Below are 16,844 nucleotides of genomic sequence, written 5' to 3' on the forward strand. Positions count from 1 at the left end.
TGACCTTGACCTCACAGACTTAAAATGATGTGCTAAAACAAGAACAGGCTAGGTCTCCTTCAAATCAGTGCAAATTGATTTGGTGAAGTTCAATTCATAATCTTTGTAAACAGTACTTTTTTCTTGGTGTCATGGATGGACTGGTGTCCCAACCAGAAACATGTGTCAACTTGGTTAGGCCATGCTTCCCAGTATTGTGTGGTTGCCCTTCATTTTGTGATTGTAATTTTGTGTTAAAGAGGATTAGAGTGGGATTGTAACTTCCCTGATCCAATGTAAAGGGAGTTTCCATGGGGTGTGGCCTTCACCACCTTTTATCTCTCAAGAGATAAAAAGGAACTGGAAGTGAGCAGAGAGGAGGGACCTCAGACCACCAAAAAAGCAGTGCCGGGAGAAGAGCACCTTCTTTGGACCCGGGGTCCCTGTGCGGAGAAGCTCCTAGTCCCAGGGAACATTGATGAGGAGGCCAACAGAGACAGAAAGCCTTCCCTGGAGCTGACGCCCTGAATTTGGACTTTTAGCCTACTTTTCTGTGAGGAAATAAACCTCTCTTTCTTAAAGCCACCCACTTGTGGTAGTTCTGTTATAGCAGCGCTAGATAACTAAGATGCTTGGCTTCTGTAATATCATTCTATCCTGATTTTTTCTTCTATCTTTGATTACATTTTAGCATTTTTTTATATAAATTGATTGTGCAATTTGTGCACTTTTATTCTCCCATATAAATTTTAGTATAACGATTCACATTCCTAAAAAAAAAGAAAGAAAAAACCAATGGATTCAATTGAATTTACAGGTTAATTTGGAGAAAATGATGTCCTTATTATGTTTTTATCCATCTATTAACATGTTATACCCTTTCAATTACTCAGATATTCTGTTATGCCCTTTAGTATACTTTTAAAATTATTTCTGTAGGGCTCTTATGCATGTTTTGTTGGGATAAATCCCAAATGCTTTATATTTTTTGCTATCATTTCTATTATACTTATTTCTATTGTTTTCTAATTATTTATTGCTAATATAGAGATAAATATTTATATTTTCCATCACTCTTACCACCAGCAAATTCACCAATTTTTCTCATCAAGTTGTATAATCTTTGTGTTCTCTTTCTGTTACAACTCTGATATTTTCTTGTCTTACGGTTTTGACCAGGATAGCTAAGCCTATGTTAAACAGTGTCTGTAAGAGTGAGTATCCTTATCTTATTCCAGATCTTAAGGAGAATGTGTAAACTTTCTCCATTAATAATTTGCTATGCTTTTGGTATATGGAAATCCTGGTGGCCTAGTGGTTAAGTGCTACCGCTGCTAACCAAAGGTTCAGCAGTTCAAATCTGCCAGGCGCTCCTTGGAAACTCTATGGGGCAGTTCTACTCTGTCCTATAGGGTCGCTATGAATCGGAATCGGCTCGACGGCACTGGGTTGGGTTTTTTTGGTTTATAGTTTTCTTACAAGCTTAGGAAGTTACCTTCTGTGTGTGAACTTCAGGTAGTTTATATAAAACTTATGAATTGAACTTCATCAAATTCATTTTTTGCATCTACCAAAATATGTACTTTTTTCTTCAGTCTATTCATATCATGATTCACTGGTGAAGTTTACAGAATTTTTAAGGTAGGATAAACCATATCTCATATAACAGTAGACCCTACTTCTTTGGGTTGTTATGAATAAAAGAACTTAGAAACTTACCTGGCACATAGTAATCAACCAATATATAAACTATTAACATGGTCTTATTGTTTTCAATAAAATTATTAGAATGCATAGCTTGCTAATATTAATTATTATTTATTACATTGGAGGTTTTCGAACTATGCCCCTGGGATCCCCTTAAACTGAATTGAAAAAAGAAGAGTGAATAGGTGCTAAAGAAATATTGTTTTATTCTCTCCCACAACCAGTGTAATTTCAACAAGAGAAACCCTCCTTTTTGTTTGTTTTATATATTATGCTTCTTTGTAAATTCTATTTGCCAAAAATAATGGTTGGATATCACAAGTTTAGTCAAATGCACACATTTTAAATAAAGCACTATTATTAGATTAATTCCTAAGTGATGGTTCTTGCACGAGGTGAACATAAAAAAATTAGGTGGCACCTACAACACTATATTCCTCCATTTATGATAAAACTGGATTTTTATCTTCAATTTAAAAAGTTATTTGGATGTACATGTCCTTGTCATATGGAGAAATATAAGATACATCCCTTTCCTCAGTGAAGCTGCTGTCCTTAATGAGATCAGAGGCAGATACATAACCATTACTTACACCACTGGCATACAAGACTGAGTTCTATAAGGAGACTCAGCCACACAGGGCTGCATTATGACTTTGATTGGCCCTAGGCACTTTTGTCTTTGTGGGCTTTTTCTCTTATCAAAAAATAAAACCAAACCCATTGCCATGCACTCGATTCTGACTCATAGCCATCCCATACGACAGAGTAGAACTGCCTCATAGAGTTTCCAAGGAGCACCTGGTGGATTCAAACTGCCACCCTTTTGGTTAGCATCCATAGCATTTAACCACTACACCACCAAGGTTTCTCTTTGCTTCATAGAAAAATAAATAAATAAAGTAAATTTATATTTTACAACTGTGTTGGTATAAGGACAAATATATTAATACTATACTAAAACCTAATCATTCACTTTTTATTCTTATTTCAAAATAAAACATTTTCATGAGTTCCTAATTGTACCAATCACTATGCCTACTATGTCCAGGCAAGTCGGCCCTGCAGCAATGGGTCAAGAATTCCAATACACATAAGATCATGTCAGGTAATATAAATGATTAAAACCAACTGAGAAAAACTCATCAGTTAACAACTAGTATTCACCTCCAGTAGCAAGTAGACAAGGGAGTGAGGATGGTTCTCTGTGGAGTGGAGAGACATGCTTCCACTCCAATGGCCAGCTACAACTGAGCTACATAATGGAAATAGGTCAAATATTTTCAAATATTCTAATTTATTTGAACAGAAGCTGGAAATCAAGATTTTTATACCATATCTCCTACTTTTAAGATGATCTCTAATTCAAATTTGAAGCATAATGTAGGCAATCACTTCCAAACATAGCACATCTGCTTACAGATGCAGGTTGTGGACCACTGATTTGCAGCATCAGGGTTTTAAGCATCAGAACTAGTAGGGATAGCAATAAACTTGTTTGGGAGCCAAAAGTCCTATAATCAAACGTGTTGTCTCTGAACTCTGGGAAAGTCAGGTCTAGGATTCTGCTCTAGTGGTCTGGGTTTGAGGTAAGAAACTTGTCCCAGAGTAATACTGTTGCATCAAAACATAGGACTGCAGTCACACAGGAAATGATGCTTTAAAAATGGCGGTTCTCCCAGGTCACTGTATTAACAATTCCTGTCCTATCAACCATAGCATCTGTTGAAGAAAGAGCAAACGCAACATGAAAAGGAACAATGATTCCATGTTGACAGAATTTGTCTTGGTGGGGCTTTCTGCCCACCCAAAACTCCAGACAGTGTTCTTTGTGCTAGTTTTATGGATGTACCTGATGATTCTGCTGGGAAATGGAGTCCTTATCTCAGTAATCATCTATGATTCTCACCTACACACCCCCATGTATTTCTTTCTCTATAATCTTTCCCTCCTGGACATTTGCTATACAAGCTCCTCTGTCCCACTAATTCTTAACAGTTTCCTGACAGTAAGGAAAACCATTTCCTTCTCAGGGTGCATGGTGCAAATGTTTCTCTCCTTTGCCATGGGGGCCACGGAGTGTGTGCTCCTAGGTATGATGGCACTTGACCGCTATGTTGCCATCTGCCACCCACTAAGATACCCTGTCATCATGAGCAAGGGTGCCTATGTGCCCATGGCAGCTGGGTCCTGGGTTGCTGGGCTTGCTGACTCAGTGGTGCAGACATCTCTTGCAGTGCAGTTACCATTCTGTACTAATAATGTCATTAGCCATTTTGTCTGTGAAATTCTGGCTATCCTGAAACTGGCCTGTGCTGATATTTCAATCAATGTGATCAGCATGGCCGGGTCAAATCTAATTGTTCTGGTTATTCCATTGCTAGTAATTTCCACCTCTTATATTTTTATTGTTGCCACCATTTTGAGGATCCCTTCCACTGAAGGAAAATGTAAGGCCTTCTCCACCTGTTCAGCCCATCTGACAGTGGTGATTATATTCTATGGAACCATCTTCTTCATGTACGCAAAACCCAAGTCTAAAAACTCTGTTGCTACAGATAATCAAGACATCATTGAGGCGCTCATCTCCCTCTTCTATGGAGTGATGACCCCCATGCTCAATCCTCTCATCTACAGTCTGAGAAACAAGGATGTAAAGGCTGCTCTGAAGAACATGCTGGGTAGAAAACACTTCTCTGATAGAATATAAACACTAATTTACACTATGTGGCTCGATATTCAAAGCTGCTGCAGCCATCAGATTTGGAAAGAGAAAATTACCATTTGAAAACAAATTCACTGTTTGTCATTGAAAACCACATAACAGAAATATTTTGGTTGCTATTGTTACTATTAGTGTTTTGTTATAATTGCAGGCATAAAACGCTTTTATGGTTTCAAAAATACTAACATGAAAATGCACAATATTGGAAATCTGTAGAAAGGCCCAGTCAGAAAGAATCTCTCTTAAAACTTTAGAAAATAATCAAGGCAAAAGGTGTTCTAAAAAGCCCTTTGTAACATAATATTGGTTACGTTAATAATTATGCAAAGGGAATAGTAATCAGCATATGGCATTGCATTATATATATTACTTTCTTTTTTTTTTAATTAAATTACTGTTTGTGCTCACCACACATGTATGTTTCCTAAAGATAGGAACTTGTCTGTTTATTATCCTATGGTATCCCAAAAAGCACCGATAGAACAGACAGAGACTGGCACATAACCAACCGGTGCCCAATAAACATTTTTTGAATGAATACGTGAGCCATACAATATAGGAAAACAAAATATATTACCTGTCAGACCTGAGGTAACAAAGACTATTCAAAAAGAAAGTTGACTAAATGCAATATTTACAAAATGAACTATGTTGGCTTTCTGTCGTATGAACAGTGCTTAACTGTTAATCTATTAGTTTTTATCTTCTATATGTTATGTATTATAATGTAGAGCCACGGGTTTTTCCACAAGCTACCACAATTTTTCTGGGATTTGGTATATAATAAGACCAAGATAGCTGAAAGAGTTCCCTGGTAATGTATCTTAAATTTGAACTTAATAAAATACATGTGACATAGTAGCACAGAGCTCCTCTTGGCAGAATGGAAAGTCTGAGTGACTCTGAAAAGAGACCAGACTATTGAGGACTTTTTTTATTCTGCATTGGATTGCACAAACTCCTAAGCAGTAGAAGAACTACACAAAACTGGTGACTTACGAAGCTGCAGTACGAAGACAAGACCAGGAAAAGGAGAAAAAATCAAGTTGTTCAATGGACTGAGAAGCTACAGAGTTTTGGAGGAAGGTAGATAAGACAGAGAGAGTTCTAGACTGAGATTATTGACTGAAGTATGCAGCCATATGTGACGGTATCCGCACGGAGAATAGAAGCTACTCTTCTACGGGGAGAATTGAGTCCAATATGGTCAATAAAGGATGAAGCACTCCCCTTAACCTTGCACTTCGAGGAATATATAGAACACAAATATAAAGTAAAAAATTGTAACTACATCTAAATTGTAAGAGTAAAACCATAATACCTTTCTTTCAGATAATTATTGTTACGTAAAAGAGTTAATTCATGCATAGCACTTAATAGTACCTGGAACATTCTAAATGCTCAAGAAACATTGGCTATTTTATTATTATTAGTTTTGGTTATACTTTAATAGGTTATAAAGCTTTTAGTAGGTACAAGGTTTTTATCCTTTTTATGAAGCAACTTTGATGTCATTAAACTGCTGTCTCTCAGCATCAAACTGACTTCTCTTGCTCTGTTTTGTGAGAGCTGGAACACTGAAAATCACATTTCTCCTTTGTCAGGTGGCTTTGCCAAAATAGGAGCTAGAGGGAGAATGGAAAGTTGGATGAAGATAAGGGACTGGCCCCTCCCTATTTGCTTCCAGTTCCCATCAGCATCATCCCAACTATGGCTATTCACAATGGCAGCAGCAGCTGCTTAGCTTCTTCTAGCACTGGTTTTAGTTTTTTTGTTTTTTGTTTTTTTTTCCTATACTCCAGGACCAATAGTCTACCAGTTCCACCTGTTCAGAGGTTTGAGTGTGTCATGTGAGTTTCATTTACGGGAAATTAATGGTCTAATCGAGTCTTTAGTTTATCTTGAAATGACTTTAAAAGCAATAAGATGCTTGGTGTATACTATGCTACTTCCATAAATTTGCAGCTGAATGAATAATTAAATAAATGAATAAAAAACATTTTTAGGAGGGAAATGGTATGCAAACATATCATTTCCAACATAATTTCCCAAGATCATATTATTGGATCTTCATGATAACTCTGCAAAAAGCTTATATTTTCCCAACTTTACAAAAGTTAAAGCCTAGTTCCAATAATGTAGAAATATTTGAAGTAACATCCAGGATGTGGGAAGTCTAGCACCTGGACTCATGTTGTTAACCGAAACCCAAGACCCCCTTATCTATTAATCATAAAATATTATATACTAAGAAAGAAATCAATCAAATGTATATTGAACTCCTAATATGTCTTTACATAATACTGAATTGGAACCATTCTCCAGGGATTTTAGCTATCTCATCTCGATGAGTTCATTACACTTTTGTGAACCTTCATTACTTCTAATCTGTATATGAGGGCACAGAAACTAAGAGACATTAAGGAATTTACACAAGATCTCAGAGCTAATAAGTGGTGGAAACAAAATTTCAGTACATATATTCTCTTCTCAATATATGCAAGATAATCTCAAGCATTTTTTTTTTTAAGGCATGATGATTTTACCAAATGAGAAATGCCTTAATGAGTTAAGAACTCCTAGAAATGTACTAGGAGAAAATATAAATGTGTGCAAAAAGAATTGGAAAGCAGCATAAATGGCAGGAATTGCTGAGGTCCAGGTTCTTGTGACTCCACCATGGGAAAAGCAGGGAGAAAGGACTGGTCTCCATGACATCAAACTTAACCTTGTTAACCAAGGAATTTTTTTTCTCTGGAACTTTGAAGAACTCCCTTCATACTCAGAAAACTCTGAGCAGAATGAGACATTTAAAAAAAAGAGGCAGGGAGAACTTCCAGTTTCCAGCCCAGCATGTAAAGAAATAATCACTTTCACTTTCGCAAAAAGAAATGAGCTAAAAAACTGATAATCAACAACTCTTCTTCACTCCATCACAGGATTGTTGTCACAGAGGAAACCACTCCCTGAAAACCAGGGAGATACAGTCCTTGTCACTAGCCCCAGGCCTTCCTTGGTTCTTTGGCAAACCTCACATGGCATCTGCCTTCCCCAGTATGTGCTTGCCTCTGTGTCTGATCTGCTCTTTTTTTATAGCTCAGAAGTGATCAGGTTTAGGACACATCCTACACTGGTACAGCCTCATTAACGTAACATTAGATTGCATTATGGGGTGTGATTACATTAGATTAGATTAGATCAGATCAGATCAGATTAGATTAGATTAGATTACAGGTATGGGGTTAGTATTCCAACACATATGGAGGTGGGAACACAATTCATCCACAACAATTACCTATAATATCTGCATCAAGAATTACCCCTTCTATAGCACCAAAGAAGCCCTAGTGGTGCAGTAGTTAAGAGCTCAGCTGCCAACCAAAAGGTCAGCAGTTTGAATCCACCAGTCACTCCTTGGAAATCTTATGGAACAGTTCTACTCTCACCTATAGGGTCACTATGAGTTGGAATTGACTTAATGGCAATGGGTTTGGGTTTTTTGTTTTGTTTTGTTTTGTTTTGTTTTTGTGGTACCAAAGGGAACAAAGAATTGGAACCACTAAAAGAAGAGGCAAGAAGTTGCCCAAGAGGTAGAAAGACAGCCATGGCTTATGGCTGCGTATAGTCACTGAAATTACAAAAAAGAGAGTCTCAAGAAGGCTAAAATTGACTTTCCTAATTTAAGAAAGGAAACTGGAGATACTGACGCTAGAGATATTGATATGCAGAAGAAGGACTCTGACCCAGTGGCTTCGGGAATGGCGCCTGTAGGATTACACAAAGCCACCAATGTTAAGTTTAAAGTTGTCGTAGGAGCAGTGGTACTCTAACCAAAGATAAAACAGCAATAATTTTAGTGAGTCCAGTTAGAAAGCTTATATAATTATCTCTAGACAAAACCCATGAGGTTTCCAGAGAAATAGAAAAAGGAAGGAAGATACCTCTCCCCTGCTGCAATTTATCCAAAATGATGTACTGCAACCACTTCAGTGGCTCATATTTTCTGTTGCTCAGGGAAGGGAACATATTATGGGCTGATAAATTTCACCTTCATAAAAGCCTGAAGAAATACATGATTATAAACAATAAAGAGAGTCCAAAGAAGTTATACAACTCAGCCCCAGGAAGTGGCACAGTAGGAAATAGAGCACAAATTTATGACTCCAAAATTCACACATTTCTCATCATCTTCATTGTAACTTTCAACTTTTTGATGGCTAACAGACCTGCCAAGATGTTCCTATCTATCTCTTTAGCAAACAGACCACATCAATATGTTTTTGTGATCACAGCTGTACATGACCTTTAATTATATAAAACAGGATGGTTCCAAAGAGGCCAACAGACCTAAAAAGACATCATTTCATTTTCCCTTGTTATACCATAAGCTGGTAATCTCCTCCCACTGGACTACAAGACACCATCTAATATTTACGCCTTAGCAAGGAACCACATCTCAGAGGAGATCATTAAAAGTTGACTGACCTACTTCTCTCTGATATCAAAGTGCAAATAGGTTCCATAGGGATGGAGTCCCATGTGCCTGTGATAGTCTAAAGCTGAGCTTGTTAAAGTAAGCTTGTGACTTTTTAACAAAAACACTTTTCCTTCCACAAGTTTTCTGGAAGGAGTCTGGGCTGTTTCTAGGAGATGCATTTCTCCTCTTTAGTTACAAGCAAACAGGAAAGAAAAAGAATAAATGAGCTCAATGTATGGAAAATTCTAAAAAGCCAAATCACTTTATTCAGTGACAAGTAGACAGCCTGTTATGTGATGCCATCACTAAGGTATCCATAAAATGTAATTAAAGCAGAATTCTTGTAATGAAGGTACTGAGTGAAGAGTCAAAGGTGATAAAATGGTGGGAAATGAGGATGTCATAGTGATGCATTTAGTTTAATCATATGGAATTAAAGTATTTGCCACAGTCTTTACCCCTCAATATTGTATTATACCCAACCTGTTTTACTCAATTACATTAACTGTTTATCAGTGAAGACATTTGAGGATGTGACCCCCAAAAGACATGATATTATGCAAGGAAGTTTATTTTTATCCTGGGAAATTAGTGGATACAAATTAGTTGAACAAATTGTTCATCTGTATCTAAGTGTATGAGCATCCATTACAGAAACTTTTAGGAGCTGTGTGCCTGAGGTTCCTAACGGTGGTCACATGATTCCCATCTGAAAGCAGTAGGTCGAGATGATCATTCAGAGTACGTTTGTGCTAGATATGACACAAATGAGAGCAAGAGCACCAGGGCTGATCACACCACTTTATGTTTCATTGAGGACTTCTTCACAATAGCTTAAAGTAGTGATTTAATTTCTGAGGACTTAAATTTAAATATATGAATTAATATATCATTTTTAACATTACTTAGCACTAATCCCAACTAAAAACTTACCACTGTCTGTTCCTTTAACATCTGGCAGCCCTGGGCATAGACATGCTGATTTATCAGTTCCCGTGTTCTCATCAGGCCCCTTCTTTCATACCGTGCCCTCCACACACTTTCCACTCTCCACAGAGCTCGTGAGAAGCAAGGTGTGCTAGCTTTGCCCTGGCTGTGGATGAAAGATCCAAAAATGAGTGTGGGAGTGGTTTGAAATACTTCTTTTTCCTGTTACTGAATACAGCTAAGTTGGCACCTGCTCTGTGTTAAAAATGTGGTCTTTCTATCAGTTTCAAAGGAGGGATGTCATGAAGCAGCTGTACCTGGTGGTCAACTACTGTCAAGAAGGGAAATGTTCAGTATGACAAAATTTAAATTTGTATTTTGACCATTTAGGAGATTGCTACAGAAACTGTTTTTAACCTGGAACTCATGACCTTGTCAGGACTGTGCATAGCTCATTTTGCGACTTCCATTGCCCTTCAGTCTGCCAACGTATATGCTGAATTAAATTGAGTTGTATATTTATCAAGAAAAATGAGCCTCCTCCAATTTAGATAGAATTATCTTAAATGAGTTGTCAAGGTTTTGTGTAATCAAATTCAATAAGTTATATAATTTTGCCTCCTATAGGCAATTAACATCTTCCCCAACTTATCAAAGAATAGATTCCATTATTCATTTTGATACACCTTCTATTGATTTATATAGTGTTACACTGAAGCAGAATGATTATGTCTGTTTTATTTATGAAAACCAAATGAAAGTTATTATTTGTGGTGTCAACGGTAAGCAAACTACACTGAGATTCACAATAATCAAATATGATAAAGTTAACTGCCTTTTATGTAAACCCATAAAACCCCTTGCCGTTGAGTCAATTCTGACACGTAGTGACCCTACAGGACAGAGTAGAACTGCCTCATAGGGTTTTCAAGGAGCGGCTGGTGGACTCGAACTGCCGACCTTTTGGTTAGCAGCTAATCTCTTAGCCACTGCACCACCACATCAAGAACCATGATAAGCACGCTTTAAACTATCACGTAACAGCCCTGCAAGGTAGTTATAACACTCCTTTTACAGTTAAAATGGCTGGAGTTCCTGGGTGGGACAAACAGTTAAATGCTTAGCTATTAACCCAGAAGTTGGAAGTACAAATCCACCCAGAGGCACTTTGGAAGAAAGGCCTAGAGAACTTCTTGGAAAAATCACAGACATTGAAAACCCTATAAAGTTCTACTCTGGAACACATGGGTTTGTCACAGCACCTGATTTGGATTTTTTTTTTTTGGTACTCAAGGTCAACGAGCTACAAGTAAGGAAACTGGGATTCAAATCCATGCGTACTCAACTCCAGAGTCATTCTCTTCTGTCTTAGCAAGATGCATATTTAAAGCCACCAATTTAATTAGAAAAATAGTAAGCACTTTTATCGAGTACCTACACTATGTTAAATGCTTCATATGTATTGACTCATTAATCCTTAGCATAACGATATCAGGTAGGAACTTTTAATTTCCTCATTTTGAAAATTGAGAGTTAGAGAGGTTCAGTGACCTCCCCAAGGCCAAAGAGGTAGTGCTTGACAAAGCTCTGCCTCAAGGCCAGGCTGTCTAACTTCAGAATCCATGCTTTTAACCACTTCACTCCTCTGTCTCCTAAATGACAGAGAATACTTAACTTCTGTAGCGTCAGACAAAATTAATAACCGGCAGCAGAATGCATAGAAGGTGGCCTTATTTATCACAGAGAACCTCACGTTCCTAAGATATTTTCAGTGATATACATTTTTTTAAGATTTTGAGAAAACACCTGGGGAATGGCTGAAAGAAGGTAAAATTATAGCCTGGGGCAAGGAAGACCAGAAGCAATAGTAAATACTGGAAAAGCTGTCACAGGAAAGGGTCATACACTGATTTTGTTGTTGTTCCGCAGAGAAGGAAGAGCATTGTATACAGAAAGTTATATATGCTACTGAATGTAAAGAAATTTTTAATAATTAGAATAGTCCTAAAATAACCTGTGTGGCTTCATCATAAAGAACTCTAACCATTAACTTGTGGTTTGGGGCAGAAGTAAGGTTAATGGTCACCTTTGATATGTTTCTGTCATCTTATAAGGGTTATAACTAGGTTAATTTCAATACAATTATCAGCTCTAGGATTCAATGATTTAAAATTTGACTATGACACCGGTATTACTGAATATGAACATGCATTGAATTATCTTTACCTCCACCTTCATTGTTCATGTGAAAGTGCTTTGAATTATTCCAAAAATAAATAAGACAGAAGTATTCCCCTTAAAGAATAAGTTATAATTATTATTGCAGCAGTTTATAATAAAAAAATAAAAGCAAGGTAAATACACAATATTTGAAAATAGATTAAGTAGATCTTAAAAAAAAAGATCTTAAACACAAGTATAATATAAAACTATGCAGGCCATTATAAATTATGTGTTCCCTAAATATTTTATGATACATGAAAAGCTGCTTATGCTTTAACATTGATCAAAAGAGAATATAAACTACTATATTTGTGAACTATAATATAATATTTCTCATTTTATTTTTCAACCTTGCAACATTAAAAATAGTTTCTATTGATCATCCCTTGCATAAAGTGAAAAAGAAAGTTTATTCACCCCTCTCCATGCCCCAAATCATCCTTTATCTTTAACTCTACCTTCCTCCTCTTTGCTAAAATAATCTAGAATTGTAGATCCAAGTTGTTCTAATTATTGTTTTATACAAAGAAACTTTCAGTATTTTTTGCATTTTGTATTCATAATGATAACTGTGTAGACCAGCTCTATGGTTCAGGTTTCTTAGCTCACCATTATGCCTACTAAATCATCTCTCTCCCACACTTCCTTTTGGGAAGGTTTGTAGATTGGCTAGAATACTTCTAATCATACTTTTTTGGTAAATAAGTAATATAATTTCTTATTCCTTACATGTTTGGATATATCTATCAATTGCTGTCACAGATTAGTAAGATCTTAAATTTTGGCTTTACAATACTTGGATAACAAACTTCTGTTTTGAAATCTGAATGACATCTAAATATGACATTTCATTGTTTCCTAGCTTTTTATTTTGTAGAGGAAAAATCTAGTGCCAATCATTTTCTATTGTATAAGCAATCTGATTATTTTTCCTTTCTGGATACTTTGCGGGACTGAAGAAGAAGTGGACTTTCTCTCCAGCAAGTGCCAACTTTAGGACAAGGCATGGAAAAATAGTCACAATCATTTTTTTCTTTACCGTGAAACTCCAAAAATTTCAACATGTCTAAGTGTAAGTTGATTAAGAGTTCATACAAATTAAGAGGAAAACTATTAAAACTTCAGAAGATAGTTATATAAGCGGCATAATCAGAAACCACTGAGAGAAAATATAAGTTATAAAAGAAATTGTTCAATCTAATTAGCAATAATAGAAATAAAAACTAGAGAAAGTAATGTTTTATGCATCTAGAAATAATAAACATTTTCTCTGGTTCTAGAAAATGTAAAGAAAATAGCCCATGCAAATTTTTTCAGTATTAGTGTAAAGTGTTAAGTTTTGTGAAAATAATTTTGCATGTGTACCAAGAATTCTCTTATAATTTATATCCTTTTAGTATACAATCATATTTGTTTTACTTCCAGCAGAAGGAAATTAATCAGATACATACATATTCATGGTCATTATATCAAAATCTCAAAAAATTTGAAAAAGTCCAATAACATTAAGATGGTAAACTAAATTATAACTCCACTTAATTAAATAGTATTCAAATATTTAAAAATGAATATCACGAACTCTGTGAAAAATCACAGAAAACTATTTATATGAAGTATCAAATGTTAATTAGAAGTATACTGGTATAAAGAAATATGTTTGTGTAAGGAAATTACACTGGTATAAAAAAATGTATATAGTCTAGGAGTAACAAAAAATATAAAAAACAAAAACAATTTAACAAGGTGAAATGACTATTCTTTTCTTTTATACTATTAGGATTGACCTAGAATTATTTATGCAATTAAAAGAATATTTAATATTCTTTTTTAAATATTTAAAAATTAATATTAGGACTGACCAAGTATTATTTATACAATAAAAACAAAGGCGGCGAAAGTTAAATTTTCTGAGAGCTTTTGGCTTCCAGCTTCAACCTATGAGGACACTATCAAATATGATCATATTCAATGAATACTCCAAAAGATGTATGACTGGGAAAGTTTTTTGTTTTGTGTCTTTGGTCAAGATAACTGGGTCTTTGGGTTGTGCAGAAGTCAGGGACTTTATCACTAGGGAATTCTAACTTTCTGACTCACAACCTTAGGGACAGAAGAAGTTTGCAAAATAAGTGCTAAACTGACTTCCAAAAGAAGCTGAGTTTCTTTCCAGTAATGGTCAACTTTACAACAAGCCATGGTAAAACTTGTCATATCATTTATCTTTATGGTTAATATATTTTATTCCTTGATGTCCTCTTAATAGATTCGTATAAAATAATTGCCTAATTGTGGCTGTTATTTGTCACATTTTTTAGGAAAGAGGAACAAAAGTTTTTCAAATTGAGAATCTCTTGGTCTCATCTGAGGCATGCAAATGAAATTCAAACTCTTGCAATTTTTTTTCTAGTATTTAATGGAATGGTGTAGATGGTTTGAAAACCTAGTCTTAAGGTAAGAGAGAGAGAAGATTTTGTTATAATCATTTCAAAAGAAAAATATCTTAATATATATATAAATAGTTTTGAATTTAAATGGTCATTGTAAGTTTTTTTAATATGAATTTTATGTAGAGGAAAAAACAGAAAAACTTAGGTATCACCTCTCAGGCCAGGACATTATTCAATTCTTTTTTTTAATCCAGAAATAATCCATGAGAGAGACTACTAAAGAAGAGATAGCTGTCACATCAGACTTTTACAGATAACAGGCTAATGCCTACTATATTCAAATATCCAGTTAATTAAAACCTTAAGGAACAGTGTTCTGGTGAAACAGCACATGTCGATACGTACATTATTCATATATAAATTATGTCCAATAGGGATGTGAGGAAAGATGTAATTAAAGGTGTTTGAATTAAAAATAGGATTAGAAAAAAATAATATATAACAGAGGGGAAAATAATTACAACTGAGGAGTTAGAGTCCCAGGAAGCCAAGGCAAAAAAGAAATATTAAAAATTTCCATGTTTTCATTTATATAATACATCAAATTCCACTACACTAGGCCTTAGTTTCCCACACTAGACTTGAAATTAATTTTGAGTATTTTCATTTGAATTATTAGCATAATGTCCTCTTAAGTGGTTTTTCAAAAGAGACAAAAATATCTTTATGACTGTATTTATTATATTGGTCATTGATGAAAGTTCACAGCATGTTATTAAATTGTGTTTTTTATGAAATTTATGTATAAATAAGGGAAACACTGTGTTTCAGTGATGAAAATGGGGACTCAATATGGGTTTAAATCATAGTCCTGGCATTTAACAACTATAAGATTTTGGAAATTTTACATAACCTTTGAAACCTCGTATTAATTTTGTCACCCATAAAGGTCATAGTTACATCAAACTAGTTGGGTTATTTTACAGATTAAATGACAAAATTTATAGGAAGTATCTAATATATGGAGTCCTGGTGGTGCAGTGGTTAAAAGATCAGCTCCTGGGAAATCCTATGCAGCAGTTCAACTCTGTCCTATAGGGTCGCTATGAGTTGGAATCGACTTGACACCAATGGGTTTCTTTAATCTAATATATACTAGGACCTCACCTAATATCAATTATCATTCTCTTTTGGAGCTAAAATAATATCTCTTTCATGATCTATTAATCGAATATCTGAGTTGAAAAAAACTATAAATTGAGAGTTGTCATGTCTACCAATCTTTGTACAATACCAATTGTCTTAATTGGTCATTTTAGAAGAGCTGGAGAGAATTAGAAAATTATTTCCCCCCCTGAGTATTTAGGATGCATGTGTTCTGGGTTTTTGATTGAAAAAAATCTAAATATTTTAGAGATTAGACCTTAAAGTGGCTAAGAGAAAAAAGTTAGAAGTCCTGGCTTGCCTTCTAGTTTGGAAAAAAGAGTCACAAGCTTTTATTGGGAAAAAATCTTAGGTCTATGACAACACTAATACCATGCCCAGGTGAAGCCCTAGAGTTCTGAAACACAGAGGTTATTTCTTACAAAACACCAGGGGGGAGAAAGAGGGTGATTGGAGGGTGGCAGGAATCCAGGTCAGTTCAGAGCCTTTGCAAATAAGAATTTAATCTTTAATTTTAAAACCCATTTCTATCACCATTCTGTCTTCTAGTAACAATTCTGTTCTAAGCATCAATGGTCTGCAATTTGAGATAATATGATGAAGTCAGGAGCTCAAGTTCTGTTTCTTGGTATACTCCCTTGACTTACCTGGAAGATTTTGAGGGTAGGAATTACACATGACCTAGGTCCACTACAAAAAAGGTGGCCTCCTATGGATAACTGGATTATAATTAGGAAAATACGTAAAATCATGACAGCACAACTCAATCCCAACGTGTGGTCACTAGACACCTAAGACAATTTACTACACTATTTAAGTTTTGATATTTTTGACACAGAGTTAATATTCTAACATAGTTAGACACTAGCTTCAGTTTTTTTTCTTTTAAAAGATGTTTTTTCTTTATGCATATTTTATAAATTTCAAGAATTCACACGCAGAAAAAAATGTCTCTAAGAGAACTATTAGCTTGTTTTAAGTGTTTCTTTCCAGGCTTTCCAGTCTGCCTAGGTTACCTTGCTCTAGGTTTTGGTTTTGCAAATAATGCTGCATACTATTTTTTGTTGTTGTTTCTGTTTTCATTTAATCATTTTAATGTAAGTATTTTTGTATGAATACAAATTCTTCAGAAATATAGGTGCATAATGACCCATGAAATGTGTACTAGATTATTTAACAATCTCCCAAGAATTAGCCAAGAATTTAAAAAAAAAAAAAAAAACTGTCTTATAAAACAATACTCAATGATGGCAAA

At 35.2% G+C, this 16,844-nt stretch overlaps 1 protein-coding gene across 1 annotated transcript; it reads left to right on the top strand.

Annotated features, from left to right (window-relative positions):
• Positions 1-3,433: 3,433 nt before the first annotated feature.
• On the top strand, positions 3,434-4,396 carry LOC126082845 (olfactory receptor 13C8). Its single transcript, XM_049895901.1, has one exon. The coding sequence runs from the start codon at positions 3,434-3,436 to the stop codon at positions 4,394-4,396; it is 963 nt and encodes a 320-aa protein (XP_049751858.1).
• The last annotated feature ends 12,448 nt before the right edge of the window (positions 4,397-16,844 follow it).

The sequence above is a fragment of the Elephas maximus genome, chromosome 9, assembly GCF_024166365.1.
Source record: "Elephas maximus indicus isolate mEleMax1 chromosome 9, mEleMax1 primary haplotype, whole genome shotgun sequence".
In the NCBI taxonomy this organism is placed as follows: domain Eukaryota; kingdom Metazoa; phylum Chordata; class Mammalia; order Proboscidea; family Elephantidae; genus Elephas; species Elephas maximus.

Coding starts and splice junctions, on each gene's coding strand:
- LOC126082845 (XM_049895901.1), top strand. CDS start 3,434: ATGAAAAGGAACAATGATTCCATGTTGACAGAATTTGTCTTGGTGGGG.